The 15,653-nt window shown below is 34.4% G+C and overlaps 1 protein-coding gene and 1 long non-coding RNA gene across 4 annotated transcripts in view; one reads left to right on the top strand and one right to left on the bottom strand.

Moving 5' to 3' along the window:
* The window catches only part of LOC110925238 (probable LRR receptor-like serine/threonine-protein kinase At1g07650), a 98,599-nt gene extending 83,686 nt beyond the window's left edge, over positions 1-14,913 (top strand). The window contains exons 12-19 of the mRNA XM_022169204.2: positions 14-396; positions 4,605-4,800; positions 11,616-11,764; positions 12,122-12,286; positions 12,384-12,594; positions 13,158-13,398; positions 13,728-13,884; positions 14,368-14,913. Of these exons, the coding sequence (XP_022024896.1) occupies positions 14-396; positions 4,605-4,800; positions 11,616-11,764; positions 12,122-12,286; positions 12,384-12,594; positions 13,158-13,398; positions 13,728-13,884; positions 14,368-14,724 (1,859 nt within the window). The 3' untranslated portion in view covers positions 14,725-14,913. The remainder of the gene's footprint in view (positions 1-13; positions 397-4,604; positions 4,801-11,615; positions 11,765-12,121; positions 12,287-12,383; positions 12,595-13,157; positions 13,399-13,727; positions 13,885-14,367) is intronic.
* LOC110922168 lies at positions 6,381-7,700 on the bottom strand. Of its 3 annotated transcripts, none has more exons than XR_002582937.2 (4): positions 7,520-7,700; positions 6,842-7,247; positions 6,608-6,732; positions 6,381-6,477 (listed from the first exon to the last, which is right to left on the bottom strand). It is a non-coding gene; the product is annotated as an uncharacterized LOC110922168 (long non-coding RNA). The 3 variants fall into 3 exon arrangements; XR_002582938.2 differs by having other exon boundaries at positions 6,842-7,177; positions 7,520-7,697; XR_002582939.2 differs by having other exon boundaries at positions 6,842-7,157; positions 7,520-7,697.
* Positions 14,914-15,653: the final 740 nt, after the last annotated feature.

The raw sequence follows: 15,653 nt of genomic DNA, 5'->3' as shown, positions 1-15,653 counted from the left end.
TCATTTGCATCAGAAATCTATTCATTGCGCATCAACTGTGGGGGAAAAGAAGTATATATAAACAACACTAAATACGAATCTGATACAGAGAAAAAAGGTGCCTCGCCATATTACAATGCTGGAAATTGGGCATTTAGCAGCACAGGAAACTTCTTAGATGATGACCGTGATTCTGACATCTATATTCTTTCCAACACATCTAGTCTCCATAATACATCCACATTTGATACCGATTTATATACAACAGCACGCACCACCGCTATTTCTCTTACTTATTATGGATTGTGTCTTATAAATGGGAACTATACTGTCATGCTCCACTTTGCAGAGATTGTTTTCACCCAGTATAACTCATTTAACACCCTGGGGAGGCGTGTATTCGATGTTTATGTGCAGGTACTGTATAGAAATGCAACCAACTTTCGTCCTGATTTGTGTTCACTTTAACTTATTTAATTTCAGATCACAAAAAAACCATCTATGATTCAAAAATTTTAGCTTTGAAGGTAAGAAATATGGTATATCCTTCTTACATATCCTTCCAACACCAAGATAATGAGATTTTGCGCCTCTCTCCTAATTCGTTCTATTGATTTTCCTAGTGTCATGGTCATGCTGTTAGGAGGATATTTCATTTCTCTTAGAGTAAATTACAAGTTTTGTCCGCTATGTTTACACTAAATTGTAGGCACTGTTCTTTAGCGCAAAAGTTGACAAGTTTTGTACTTAATGTTCTAAAATCTTGCACGTTATGTCCTTTAGGCCAAACCCAGTTAGATTTTTTAGTTAAATCTGGCCATGTGCCTTGCACATGAGGGTATTCTTGTTATTTCATCTCTTCAGGGGCTATTCTGTTAAATAACTTATGTTTAGGGACTAGCTTATAAAAAATAAAAAAATTTATAAATAGAAGATACAGTCGGATCTATTCTCCATGGTTGACATATATAGCTGAAGCAGCTTAAGGTACAGAAGGATGGAACAGTCCGAGACCCACCTACACCTAACACCTATTTTAAAGGAGGAAGAGCGGGATACATCTACTTGCTACCGAGGATACGATAGTGTAATCATGTACTCATCAAATGAGGAAACAGAGTAAACTTTACAGGTATTCTCCTCTTCTGTGAAAAAAGTAGGTTGTTTTGGTGGAGGCAAACCACTGTCCACAATCACCTTACCACAATCGATCGACTATCACAACCCCTTTGCTCCTTTGTCTTCTCTGGCGACCTCACATTACCCGATGATTTCACCTTTTTTGATGATGACGGCTTCGATATCATTGTCAGACACCAACGATTTCCTTAATTCGACGGTAATCGCTCTAATCTCTTTGATCTATCAAGTTCTGATCCTATATGTTCTTTGTCTATCAAGTTGAGCGGTTGTGGTTGGTGACGGTGGCGGGTTGTGATGGTGGATGTGGTGGTGGTTGGTGATTTAGGTTGTTTGCAGGTTGTTTGGGATTAGGGTTTTGATGAGGGTGGTGATGGTGGAGATGGTGGGGGGTTGTGATGGTGGATGGGGTGGTGGGTTTAATGGTGGTGCTTGCTGATTTGGGTGGTTTGCAGGTTCTTCAGGTTAGGGTTCCAGTGGGGGTGGTGGGTTTATTGGTGTTGGTTGCTGATTTGGGTTGTTGCAGGTTAGGTTAAGGTTTCGGTGAGGGTGGTGATGGTGGAGACGGTGGTGGTAGTCTGGTAGAGAGAAAGTAGGTGTGGCGGTGGAGGGTGAAGGTGGTTGTGGTGGTGGTGTGTTGACGAAGGTGAGAGAGACATAGAATCAATGGTGGTGGTGATAATTTTTTAAAATATTATTGTTTTAGTTTTTAAATAATATTAAATAAATGGGTAAAAGACTGAAATACCCTTGTGTAATCTGATTAAACACTATAAATAAGCACGATGTTAGTGCATATATGTGTTGTAAGTTGGGCTTTGGGAGTCTTTCAAAAAAAAATGAAAAATTTCCCTGTTTAACCCTAAAGTTTTAATATTTGACAATTTAAGTTTAAACTTCTAATCTTTGTTTCCTTTTTAACCCAAAAGTTTTAATCTTTGACAATTTACCCTAAAATTTTAATCTTTTACAATTTAAGTTTAAAATTTTTAATCTTTCTTTCCTTTTTAATCCTAAAGTTTTAATCTTTAACAATTTAATTTTAAAGTTTTAATCTTTGGTAATTTAACCCCTTTGATTAATTTGATCTTTTACTTCTAATTCAAACGTTTCCATCTTTTGCGAGTTAACCACTTTGATTTTTTTACTTATATGTTATAATTTTAGCTTTGGGGGGGGGGGGGTTAAAAAAAATGGTTATGCATATGGTTGTTGCAACCTTGGCTTTGGGGCTTTAAAAAAAACTGATTTCTTTACTTTTCACCTAAATGTATTTCATAAATTACTTTTAACCTAAAACTATTTGTTTTTTTTACTTTTAACACAAAACTTTTTATCTTTTGCAATCTATCCTCACAAATTTTTTAGTTTCAACTTTGGTCCTTTATAGTTTTCATTTTCCGCAAATTTTTCGCTATATGCTTCGTTCTGAATTTGTGACTTAAAACATCGCAACGTGCGTCTATGGTTTAGCATTTTTCACGGTTCGTTCTAAACTTTGTGAGTTAACACGACGCAACGTGCGTGTGTGGGTGAACGTTTTTACATTGTCTATTTTTTCCAGTTTGACAGGTTCAACATAACGTGCGCGTCCTAAATCGAATTAATTATAACTAAAGAATCCCCACCGCATTGCGGCGGGTAGTAATTCTAGTTTAACTAAAAAATTTAACTGGGTTTAGCCGAAATAACATAGCGTGCAAGATTTTAAAACATTAAGTACAAAACTTGTCAACTTTTACGCTAAAGGAAGACGTTTACAATTTAATGTGGTTAAACAAAAAAAAACAAAACTTGTAATTTACTCTTTTGATCACCTAAGATAGACGGATTTTAGGCTTCCTTTCAGGAAAAAAGAACATGGTCAAAAGTATTACCATTGTAGCATTTTGATTGGTAACCAGATCAAATTGCCTTCTTCAAGAAATTTTAAAGTTGGTTATTTTATACAAATACTAGGTTATAATCCTGTGTATTACACGGGTTTGAATAAATAAATTTTATATACTAAATAATTAAACAATATATCTTTAAAAACCTACTTTATTGTATGAGTTGAATACATATAATTTTATATATTAAATAATAAAAAGTTATATCTATAAGAATCATATTGTATGGATTGAATAAATGTAATTTTATATACCAAATAAAAAAGTTATATTTTTAAAACCACGTGTATTACACGGGTTCAATAAATGTAATATTGTTTACCAAATAATAAAATAATACATCTTTTAAAAAACCTCATTTATTACACGAGTTGAATAAATGTAATTTTATATACCAAACAATAAAAAATTACATCTTAAAAAATATGCGCGTTACATGGTTTGAATAAATGTAATTTTCTGTACTAAATAATTAAAAATATATATCCTTAAAAAACTCCGTGTATTTTATGAATTGAATAAATCTAATTTTATATATCAAATAATTAAAAGTTATATCTTAAAAAACCTTATGTGTTACATGGGTCGGGTAAATGTAATTTTCTATAGTGAAAATAAAAGTATTTAATATATTAAGACAAAATTTGGTTTTCGTGATAAAAATAGATTATTCTGTTGTTGCAAAATTTGTTAACAAAGTCTCAATAAATTTAACCCTTTATTTAAAACTCTGTAAATGTATAAATGATAAATAATATTAGTTAATTTTATTTTAAGTTTAGTCAAATTTATTTGATACCAAACAAAACAAAACGTTCAAATATAATTAAGAGTTAATTACATAGTTAGTCCTTGTGGTCTGCACAAAATAACATAGTTGGGTACTAATAGTTTAAAATCATCTTCTAAGGTATTAACTTTTCATTTTGTAACGTTTGGAGGTATTAACTTCTAGGGTATTAACATAGTTAATCCATGTGGTTTGCACAAAATAACATACTTAGTTACTAATATAATGTGATTTTAAACCTACAAATAACGTTAATACCTCCAAACGTTACAAAATGAAAAGTTAATACCCTAGAATGTGATTTTAAACTATTAGTACCTAAGTATGTTACTTTGGGCAAACTACATGGACTAACTATGTAATTAACTCTATAATTAATTCAAATACATAATATTATAAATGAGAAGTAGATTAAACTAAATAATAATTATCCATAAGATATTAAACTAATAATATTTAGTAGGATGATTATCTATAATATATATTATTAAATTAAATAATATTTAGTAGGAGAGTTATCTATAATTAATTAAAAGGAATTAAACTAAAATAATAATTATCTATAAGAGATGACCTAATATGATTACAATTGTTCAAAAATTAGTTTCTTTTATTATAGTAGTTAGAGTTAGATTTTTGCGACATTAAAGGTTTTTCTTGCTAAAAAGAGGTGGCTAACTAAAATAGAATCAACATTTTTTGAGAAAGTTGGTTCTCTTTTTTATGCAAATTGCCCTAATATGATAAATGCATATGCAATTGGAAAAAGGTGATTTAACATTTTCTGAAAAATTTTATTGCAGGGAGAGTTAAAACTAAAGGATTTTAATATAGAAAACGAGGCTGGAGGCGTTGGTATGACAGTTATTAAGAGGTTTACGGTTAATGTGAAAAATAACACACTCAAAATTCAACTTTATTGGGCTGGAAAAGGCACAACCAATATTCCTAAAAAGGGAACTTATGGTCCGATTATATCAGCTATATCGATTGACCCCGGTAAGTAATTCTTACTTTATGACATCTGATTTTGATCAAATGCTTATCTCTGATATTAAAGATTGCATAAACTCATCTAAAACATTAACAGGGAGGTTTACTTTGACATTTAAAGACAAAATTACAATGCATGTGAACCACATAATTAATTTGTCACATGATCTCCTGTCGTTATATCTACTAAGGGGAGTGGGATGGGCACGTGATGGGGCTTTTACACGAGTGATGGCATACCGAACACCACCGCCACCATCATTTTCCATGCGTTGGAAATTATTCCCACGTTGAACTTTTTCATGCGTTGAACTTGTTTGAACACTAGTACAAAAGTGACCATTAGACGCGGTTAAAATAGTTTTTAGTCGCGGTTTTGAACCCCGACTTAAAATGCCGTGGCTAAAAATGTATTGTTTATCAGACGCGATTTGATAAACCCCGTCTTAAAATACACCACCGCGACTTCAAATTGTTACTACTTTTTGGAAAATGGTTTTAGTCAGTGTTTTAAACCGTGACTTAAAATCACTTTATAATTTTATATCAGCTTTTAGTCGGTGTTAGAGGAACCGCGACTTATAAGCAATTATGTAAAAAAAATATGCAATTAAATTTTAAACAAATAAAAATAATAATTTGTAGTAAAAAATAAAAAAAAAAACTGCAGTCCAAATTTCAAACAATCAATTCATATATATATTCAACATAATAAGCCGAACATACTCAAATCGACCCAATACACATTCAACCCGAAAGTTTACACGGGTAAAATAACAGTCATTACTTATCTATTCAAAACTATATTACTATCCATAAAAAAAACTACAATTAAACCAAGAAACACCTTGCCCTTTAAAAAAAGGCATCTCCTTCCTTGTCTTTTCTATTTCTTCATTTGTAGCCTACTTCGTGTCTGCACCAAGTTTCGTCGGTGGTCGTCAATATCTTTAACATAGCTTTAAGCTCAACTCTTTTTTTCTTGCATGTTCCTCTTCAATCTCTTTTCACATTTCATGATATATAATGAACACGGCATCAACTTTATCAACAAGACAAACGAAAAACGACTAAGTGAAATTTCTGTTTGGGAAGTAGTAAAAAAGCAAGTTAGTTATGAATCTATACATAACCAAAGCTTAAAATGTAACTAGTAGTTAAATGGTATGGAGAAGTTTATAATCTGCACACAAAACATCATAATCATTTATGTGAAAATGACGCAAGTTTTTAATCTAATAAAATTCCCCTGGTCCATTTTTATACAAGCCAAGTTTTTAATCTAATAAAATTCCCCAGGTCCATTATGTCTTTGAAAGTCACCTTACCGTTATAATCTGAGTCGTATACCTTGAATATAACTGAGATTATGTGTTTACAAAAGTTAGTTAATATCGAAGGTAAACCATATTCATGAAGAATTTTAAGCTAAACGAAAAGTCAAATTATATTTTTCTGAAAAAAAAGGTGTCCATTTTGTTAAATTCATCGGTCGAAATGGGTCATTTTGATCATTTTCTCTTAAAATATAATCAAAAAACAAGATGCTTTAGCTAGCCTTGATCAAAATAAGGTGTGACACTTATGTTCAATCTTCTGGGGCATGCTTGCTTTAGGATTAAAAGCTGACAAGAATATCACAAAGTCCTTAAAGTTCAAACCATCCACCATCTTAAGCAATCTCTATAATAAGTAAAAAAAATTTTTAAAAAAAAACATATAGCAAAAACAAGCATATCATTATGATCATGAAATACTCTCTAGGCATCCCAGTATATCTATTAAAATAAAAAAAAAATAAAAAAAAACATACCTGAGACAGAGGATTCATTGCAAATTCGGGTACCGAAAGAAACTCATCAGCAGAAATGAATCCCTTGGCATTGCGGTCGAGTTGACAAAATCTTTTATACAAAGAAACTATCTCTTGCTGGGAAACTTTAACATATTCAAACAAACATAATTACATAAAATGAGATCAATCAAGAAGTGAAGTGAGTGTGTTAATGTATAAACTATAAAGAAGAAGAGCAATATATATACTTACATAGATTATTGCAGTGTTCTTGAACATCTTCAATATCATATTGAGTTAGTGTAATATAACAAACACCCTTTAATCTGTTGATATGTTAAAGATTGAAAAGAGATGAAATATTGGAGAATGAATAAAGATAGGATTGGTAGAAGAAAGATGGGGTATAAATCAATGAAAATATAGTTGTTTTTGTCGAAATGACAAATTTGTTGCTTTCTCATGACGGGGAAACTCATGTATGGCTAATTAGATTCTCGGTTTCCAACTCTAGCTTGCATCAGGCATTACAATACCAACTTTGCACGCACGGGTCTTGACCATCAGCCTGTACCATCATCAACAACTCTAGAAGCCAAAATATACAACTTTTAAACATTCCATTTTCGTGATTTGTATGACGCCCCAATTAACAGCCCTAAACCAAAAATTGAAATCTAAAAAGGATCTAGGGGAAGAGCATTTAATAAAATCAAAGATCTGAAATGAAATTGCAAAAAATAAAAAGTAAAAAATCTAACTACACATGAAAATCCAGACGAACAATTAGTTTATATTATCATGACTAACAATTAGTATGTCTTTTCAACTTCCTATTCACCTGCAACTTAATATTTCTTTCAAATACACAAATCAAACACTTCAACCTAATTCCAGTAGCTAAAAAACAAGATGAAAAATTAAACTAACCTTAAGGGGGTTCGTTCGATAGTGGGAACAAAAGCTTCGTCTGGTTGTCGTACGGTGGTCGTCCGGTGGAGATTTGTCCGGTGGGGTTTCGTACGGTGGTGAGATTGGAGCTCGTAGTGTGATTTTGGAGGTTGGTAGTGTTTGCTGTAAATGTGAATTTGGGGGAGATTGAGCAAAAGTGACCATGGGGAGAGAGGGAAAAAACCCGCCTTTTCTGATAAAACCTTAGCCATTGGTCACACTCAATATCAACGGCCAGTATTAACCCAGCCACAAACACACGGATCCAAGTTCATTAATACAAAAAAATTAAAAAAATCACACAAACATTTATAAAAAAACATACAACTTCATTAATATTTATAAAATTACATAAACCTAAAAATTACAAAATAAGAAACCTAAAGCGTTAAATAAATTTCAAAAAGGTCGATCTTGTCGAACGCCTTTTTTTCCTTGCCGCGAAACTCTATGTTCGCCACCGCCACCCGGTCCTCGTGGCTTAACTCGCCCCTGGGAACGGCTTTGTAGTAAGCCTTGAAACGCTCGAGCTTGGGACGTAGCTCGCGCCATTTATGTTGGCACGTGTTGACGTTGTGGCGGTCGTTACCGACGTTTAGTCGGTAGGCCGCAAAAGCTTCCGGCCAATATTTTGTTTGGCCCGGTGGCCGCCCCTTCATAGCGTCAACGACGCTTGTGACTAGGGCAAGTTCTTCTTCATGGGTCCAGGATGTCATAGCGGGTTCGTGGGATGTTGGGGTTGGGGTGACCGGTTGGGGCAGCAGGGGGATAGCGAATGTTTGGGATGGACCACGGTGGGGTTTGGGATGGACCACATGGTTGGGGTTTGGGGTGGACCACATGGTTGTGGTTTGGGGTTATTTATAGGGGATGTTGGGGTTGGGGTGATCGGTTGGGGTGACCGCTTGGCCAAGCCAACAGTTTGAATTTAAAAATTCAAAACTTTTGGGATGGACCGCTATGACGTGGCGGGTGAGCCAATGAGATTCAGCCAACTAGGATGACCATACCGCCCCACGCCCGGCTTGAAACCCAATCCCCAAGGGCCACGCCCAAACCCAAGCCCACCCGGGATGGTGGATTGGGTGTTTTCCCCCTACCCACGCCCAAACTCCTGCCCCATACCCCGCAGTCTAAAATAACATTGATATTTCGTGAAGTATAACTAAATTTCAAACCTGAAAGAAGATGTTCAGCAGATTATCGGTTACATAAACCCTAGAATTTAAGATGCTTTGTTAATAGATTATTGGATGAGGTTTTTTACCTGGAAGGAGATGATCAGCAAGAAACTTGTTTGGATTTGGGATGATGAAGCGGCTGAAGATTTGGGTTTTTGAAAGGGAATTGGGAATTTGGTGTGTAGAATTTTGAGAGGGATTTGGGATGATGAAGCGTAGGGTTTGGGTTTTTGAGAAGGAATTTTGGGGGATAAAACTTTTTGATAAGTTTTTAGATGGCGCCATGATAGATTGGTGATTAAATTAATTAAAAATTAAACGATGACACACAACAATGACATACATATTGATGACACACAACGATGACACATACGTTTTGTTTAACTATTAAAAGTTAAAAGATGACACAAAATCATGACACACATATTTTAATGTGTTTTATTTTTTTGAAAATGACATTTAAACAATGACACACAACCGTTTGTGTGTCATAAATTTAATGTGTGTCATTAAAGGTATTTTTTCTAGTAGTGTAGGAAGCATGCCTTTTATCTCTATCCATATCATACTTAGAAAATTCAAATAATATATATATCTCCATTGTATCATACATAAAAGGGGTTTTATAATTATATTTTAAGTCAGGGTTTGTAAACACTGTCTAAAGCTATGTAAGCGTATTTTAAGTCGGGGTTCGTATCAAAAGATGCGAATTTTATTAGTGTTCAATTATATTTTAAGTTAGGGTTTGTAAACACCGTCTAAAGCTATGTAAGCATATTTTAAGTCGGGGTTCATATCAAAAGACACGAATTTTATTAGTGTTTAAAGGATATTTCGTTAGTATCATGATGTGATGAGATTGTGTGTGTATATTTAGATGGGGTTATGTGCATTACCGCGTCTAAAAACAAAACTGAACCTCGTCTAATGGTTACTTGTGTACTAGTGGAATTTCGACCATTGGCATGTATTTGACCGTTTTCTAACGGTTAAGTTTAATAAAAAAAAACCCTTTAAACCATTTATATATACTTCAAAACATTTAACCATTTCACCCACAGCAAAACACAAACACAAATCACACATTCTACATATTTCTCAAATGGATTTTCCTACGGATTCGACGTTTCCGATGGACAGCGATAGCGATACCAAGTCGTCTTCTGACAATGAGACGCTTAAATATTTTGTGTCAGTATATAACGAACTTGAATCAAGTTCGTCCCGCCCAAAGAAGAAGATGGTGGATCGTGAACGTATACATGCCAACGAAGTGTTAACGAACGATTATTTTGTGGAGAATCCGGTCTACAATGCCGAAACGTTTAGAGATCGGTTTCCTTTACCAAAAGAATTATTTTTAAAGATTGTTGGAGACATCAAAGCAACCGAAGAATGGTTTCAAGAAGGTTACGGTGCGAGGGGCAAACCAAGTTTCAGGGTGATATAAAAATGCACGTCCGCCATTCGCCAACTAGCGACAGGTAACCCTCCCGATCAGTTTGATGAATACCTAGCTGTGGAGTCCAGAACTTCCCATGAATGTCTGCAATTTTTTTGCAACATGATCATTAAATTGTATGGTAAAGAGTTTTTACGTAAACCAACGAGACATGATATCTCACGTATTTACGCCGCGCATGAGGCTAGATTGCATTTTCCAGGGATGCTTAGCATCGATTGTACATATATCGAGTGGAAAAATTGTCCAAGAGAGTTGCGAGAGGCGTATGTTAGGGGTGAAATCAAAAGACCAACCATCATACTTGAAGCGGTGACGTCGGATGATTTATGGTTTTGGCATTCATATTTCGGTGTTCTAGGTTCAAATAACGACATCAATGTTTTGCACACGTCGTCGTTGTTCCAAACCGTAACGGATGGTACCGCACCCTTCTGTCCATTCAATGTTAACGGACGATATTACAGACGAGGCTTTCTTCTTGTGGATGGTATCTACCCATCTTGGTCTGTGTTTGTGAAAGCTCCTTGATTTCCTGTCGAGGTTAAAGAAATCGTGTTCAAAAAGTTGCAAGAATCGGCAAAAAAAGATGTTGAGAGGGCTTTTGGTGTTTTAAAGGGTAGATGGGGCATACTAAGCCGACCGGTTCGTGCGATGAACAAGAAATCAATACATAGCATAGTATATGCATGTATCATATTACACAATATGCTAATCAAAGAAGACGAACGTGCAATATCTCCGGATTGGGCACCGGATCATCCTACACAAGTTCACGTTCCAGAAAATATCCAACAAGACTTGCGTGATGAAGAAACTCACTGTCGGTTGAGATACGATTTAATCGAACTAGTTGGTTCTTTAGGTTTGGAGTTTCATAATTCGGACGAGGAGTAAAGTTTCTTTATTACTATTTTTTTAAATTGTAGTCTAAAATATTTCTAGTGTGTTTAATTGAACCAATATGTTTTAATTTTAATGAAATTTATAATTTTAGTGTTTATTGTTAATTTCTAATTAAAAAAAATTAAAAAAAGTTGTGAGTGGTAACCACTGCCACTAAAAAAAGATTGTGAGTGATAGAATAATGGTTGATAACATGACGAAAATTGATTGGATATTGTGAGTGATAACTGAGTAAAGAGTGATGATAGTGTACTTCCAACAAAAAGATAGAGCTAAGTATGCTTTGACTTTTGAAGTCAAATTTTAAAATAAATTTTGTCAAAAGTTAAGTGAAGACAATAATTTTCCAACCAGTATTGATTTCTCACATTTGATCTATCAACAAAAAGATAAACCGATGTTTCCTTGGACTTTTAAGTCAAACAATGGATTTGTTGAAAATTTAACATTATTGTTTAATGTCATCAAATTTATAATGATTTAACATTACTTAGTTTTCCCTTCATTATCTTGTTCTGTTCAGATTTTGAGCCACCAAAAGATGAAAAAAAGATGGAAGTTGGTTTAATAGTTGGAACGGTTGGTGGAGGACTTTTTTTTGTACTTTTAATCATTGTTATCTTGTGGAGAAAAGGATACATTATGGGGAAAAAAACAGAAGAGAGAGGTAAATCTTTCTTTATATTCTTATGGTTTTAAATTAGAGTTGGCAACTTTAACCCATTACTTGGTCGTTTTTGAGTTGGGGGTGTTTTTTCAAACCGGTCAAATAGGTCACATTAAAAGCTTCAGCTAAACGAGGAACAGGCCAAAGTGCCAAACAAGTTGAAAATGGACCAAAATACAATTTCCTAAGTGTTTTAAATAACCATGCTAATAATGCTTTTTCAGTAATCTTTATTTACACATTTACCTTTTATATAATGATAATCATAATCATAATGATAATGATAATAATAATAATAATAAAATAAGAAAAAGCGCCACCCGGCCTTTCAACTCGTTTCAACCCAGCCCACCCATCTTGCTACCTTTAATTTTGATTCTAACGATCGCAACATCTTTTGTTTAGCAGAACTTAGAGGCATAGATCTACAAACAGGCATTTTCACTCTAAGACAAATAAAAGCGGCAACAAAGAACTTTGATCCATCAAACAAGCTTGGAGAAGGTGGTTTTGGTGTCGTTTACAAGGTGGTGTTATTGTGTTACATTGTGAAGTGATCAAAACACGTATCCAGAAACATAACGTTTTATTATTTTGTGTTACTAACAAACCAATGTTAAGTAGGGTCTATTGTCGGATGGGACAATAATTGCAGTAAAACAACTATCATCAAAGTCTAAACAAGGAGCCCGCGAGTTTGTCAATGAAATTGGCATGATGTCTGCAATACGACACCCAAATCTTGTCAGACTTTATGGATGTTGTGTTGAAGAGAACCAGATGTCTTTGATTTACGAGTACATGGAAAATAACTGCCTATCTCGTGCCCTTTTAGGTGCGGTTACGTCAAAATAAAATTCCGCATAAACCTGTTTCTGCCCACTCTTTAGATACATAAATATTATTAACACAAGAGCAAAATGTCAAAATCATACGTTTCGGTGTGATTTGCCTGTTATATCCATAATAACTTTTTCTTTTGTATCCATCCAAATCAAAACCTAGTTAAAATGTATTGTTAACTCAAGGACTATTTTGGCAATTTACCCATTAATTGTCAAAATCGTCCCTGAGTTGAGTTAACGATGCATTTAAACGAGGCTTATGATTTGGATGGAAATGACAAGAAAATCAAAACGTTAGGTGTCCAGATACACTAAAAAAGTTATTTTGGATGTAACAACCAAATCAGCCCAAACCTCATGAATGATTTTGGCATTTTACTCTTAAGCTAGATATTTGAGTAAAACATTATAAAAAAGAGTTTATTTGACCCGTTTGAAATAAATCATAGCCCTTTGGTTGACATTTCTACCTCTGTTAATCATCAAATTTATTTGAAAGAACCAACTTGTTCACATTAGTGTAGGACATTTAGGTTGTGGTTAAACTCTACAGGGACAGACAAAGTATTAAAAGCAAAGCTGACATGGAACGTGAGGTTAAGCATATGTATAGGGATAGCTCGGGGTTTGGCTTACCTTCATGAAGAATCACATATGAGAATCATACATAGGGATGTCAAGGCTAGCAATGTTTTGCTTGATGAAAATTTCAATGCAAAAATATCTGATTTTGGTTTAGCAAAGCTTAATGATGATGCAAATACCCATATCAACACTCGGGTTGTGGGAACAATGTATGTTCTCTAATTACTCTTATTCATACAAATCAAAACTGGTTAGGGTTGAAATGGGTAACTGTTTAGTTCGGTTGAGTTTGGTTTCCCGATAAACACTTCTTTGTCCGTTTTGTTAAAAAGTTAATAAATAACTAAATATCGTATACAATAAATATTTAAATCTTCAAAATAAAAACAGTCTAGGGGGAATTAGCATGATTGACATGTTCCTCTTTTAGCTAATTTTTTGTTTTGACTTATTTGAGATAAAGCACAACCCAAATACCTTCATTCTTAAGTAACTTTCTGCCTACACATATTTATTTACTTTTTTTTTGGTTCTTAAGGGGTTATATGGCTCCAGAATATGCCATGCGTGGTCATTTGACTACTAAGGCAGATGTTTATAGTTTTGGAATTTTGGCACTAGAAATTGTTAGTGGGATAAGCTGCAACAAAAGCTTCAGCTATGAGACCGAAGAATGCCTTTACCTTTTTGATTGGGTGAGCTAAATCTACATATTTTAATTCATCAACTGTTTGAAGGTGTTTGGATCTGACTATAACATTTATGGATGGCAATGGGATGGGTATAGGTAATCAAGTCTTACACCAGATTCCAAAAACGTGTTGCATAAATTATCCATTAGGATTCGCGATACATTTCTTACTATTTTAATTTTTGTATAACTTTATAACCCAAGAAAATTAGAAATACAAAAACTAAAAATTAGTGAATTGTAAGATTGTTGTATTAACAAGGACAAAAGTTAATCACAAGAAACTAAAAAAAAAAAGAAAATGTTTATAGTATGGTTCGAGTAATCACGTGTGGCAGATGTATGTTTCGGGTAATCGGACCAGGTATCCAAACACCACCATAGTACAGTTTGATTTTGAGGTCAAATGAACTAATTTTTACATCATGAATCATCCATCACAAATATCTTTGAAAATGCCAAACTGTAACAATGTTGAATTTTGCAGGTATGGCTTTTGCATGAGAAAGAAACTTTATTAGAACTTGTTGATCCAGACTTAGGATCCGAGTATTCATCAGAAGAAGCATTGACGATTATACAAGTGGCCCTTTTATGCACAAAAGGATCCTTCCGTAGACCAACCATGTCTCAAACCTTGAACGTGCTAGAGGGTCGAACCAACATTCAAGATTTGGAAAAGGAACTACTTTCTTCAACTATGCACCACCCTGATAACAAGCCCTTAATAAAACAACTTTGGCCAGACTATAGTGAAATCCGCCCAACGCGTGGGGAACCACATACCGAGTCCTTCATCACGGAGTCCTTCGTCACAGAGTCCTTCATCACAGAGTCATCATGACTACACCCTAATGCATATATGACGATGTGTACGGACTAAATACTGTTCTAATATATTTAGGCATTTTCTCTTTTGTAGTCATAGATGGGACATATAGATTTAAGCATCAACAACTCATCAAAGGGTGAGTTTTGGGCCTTCTTTTTGTATCCAGAATGTTGAATTACAGCTTTGATCGAATCATATGTTACTGGGTTGGTTCAAGTATTTGAGGTTAATGCATCATTTTGCAACAACAATTGACAAGTTAACACAACACCACCCTTCTCCAAGCTTGTTTAATGGATCAAAATTGTTATTTGTCACAACTTTTATGTCACAGAGTGAACATGCCTGTTTGTAGATCTATCCCTCTAAACTCGGTTAAACAAAATGTTATGTAAGGTTTATTGATGATGGCGACAATTATTGCAACAGATGATCTGAGAGTAGTATAATCACTTGCAGATCGAATTATATCCGTGGCTCATCCGAAAAATCCAATCGGATACAACTAAGAATTTGAGAACAAGAACCTACTAGTATGCGTGTGTTGTGTAATTTGTATGAAACAGAGATTGAGACTAAAGAGGTATTTTGAAATTAGGGATGGGAGCCTGGTAACTTCCTCTTGGCAGTTATTATTTAAAATAATAAACTTGCCACCAAAATTGCACTTCGACCTAAGCCAGGGGCAATGCCCCTTGGACCTTGCTCCGAAGGGCATTGCCCCCTTGGAACCCCATTAGGGCTCCGCCCGAACACTTAGAAGTATAACAATCTCAACAAACATGCACTCTCGCACCTCCTAACTTGTTTGATGTGTGTTACAATTCACTTTAGTCACCATGTCAATTCCGATTACACTAATATATCCGACAGACTTTTGGTATGAGAAATGAAAATTTACATATTTAGCTCCGAACTTGGTATTCTAGTGTAATTTTTAC

The sequence above is a fragment of the Helianthus annuus genome, chromosome 17 (genome assembly GCF_002127325.2).
Source record: "Helianthus annuus cultivar XRQ/B chromosome 17, HanXRQr2.0-SUNRISE, whole genome shotgun sequence".
Taxonomy (NCBI): domain Eukaryota; kingdom Viridiplantae; phylum Streptophyta; class Magnoliopsida; order Asterales; family Asteraceae; genus Helianthus; species Helianthus annuus.
Note: the sequence above shows the minus strand (reverse complement) of the source record. Positions and strands in the feature narration are given on the sequence as shown.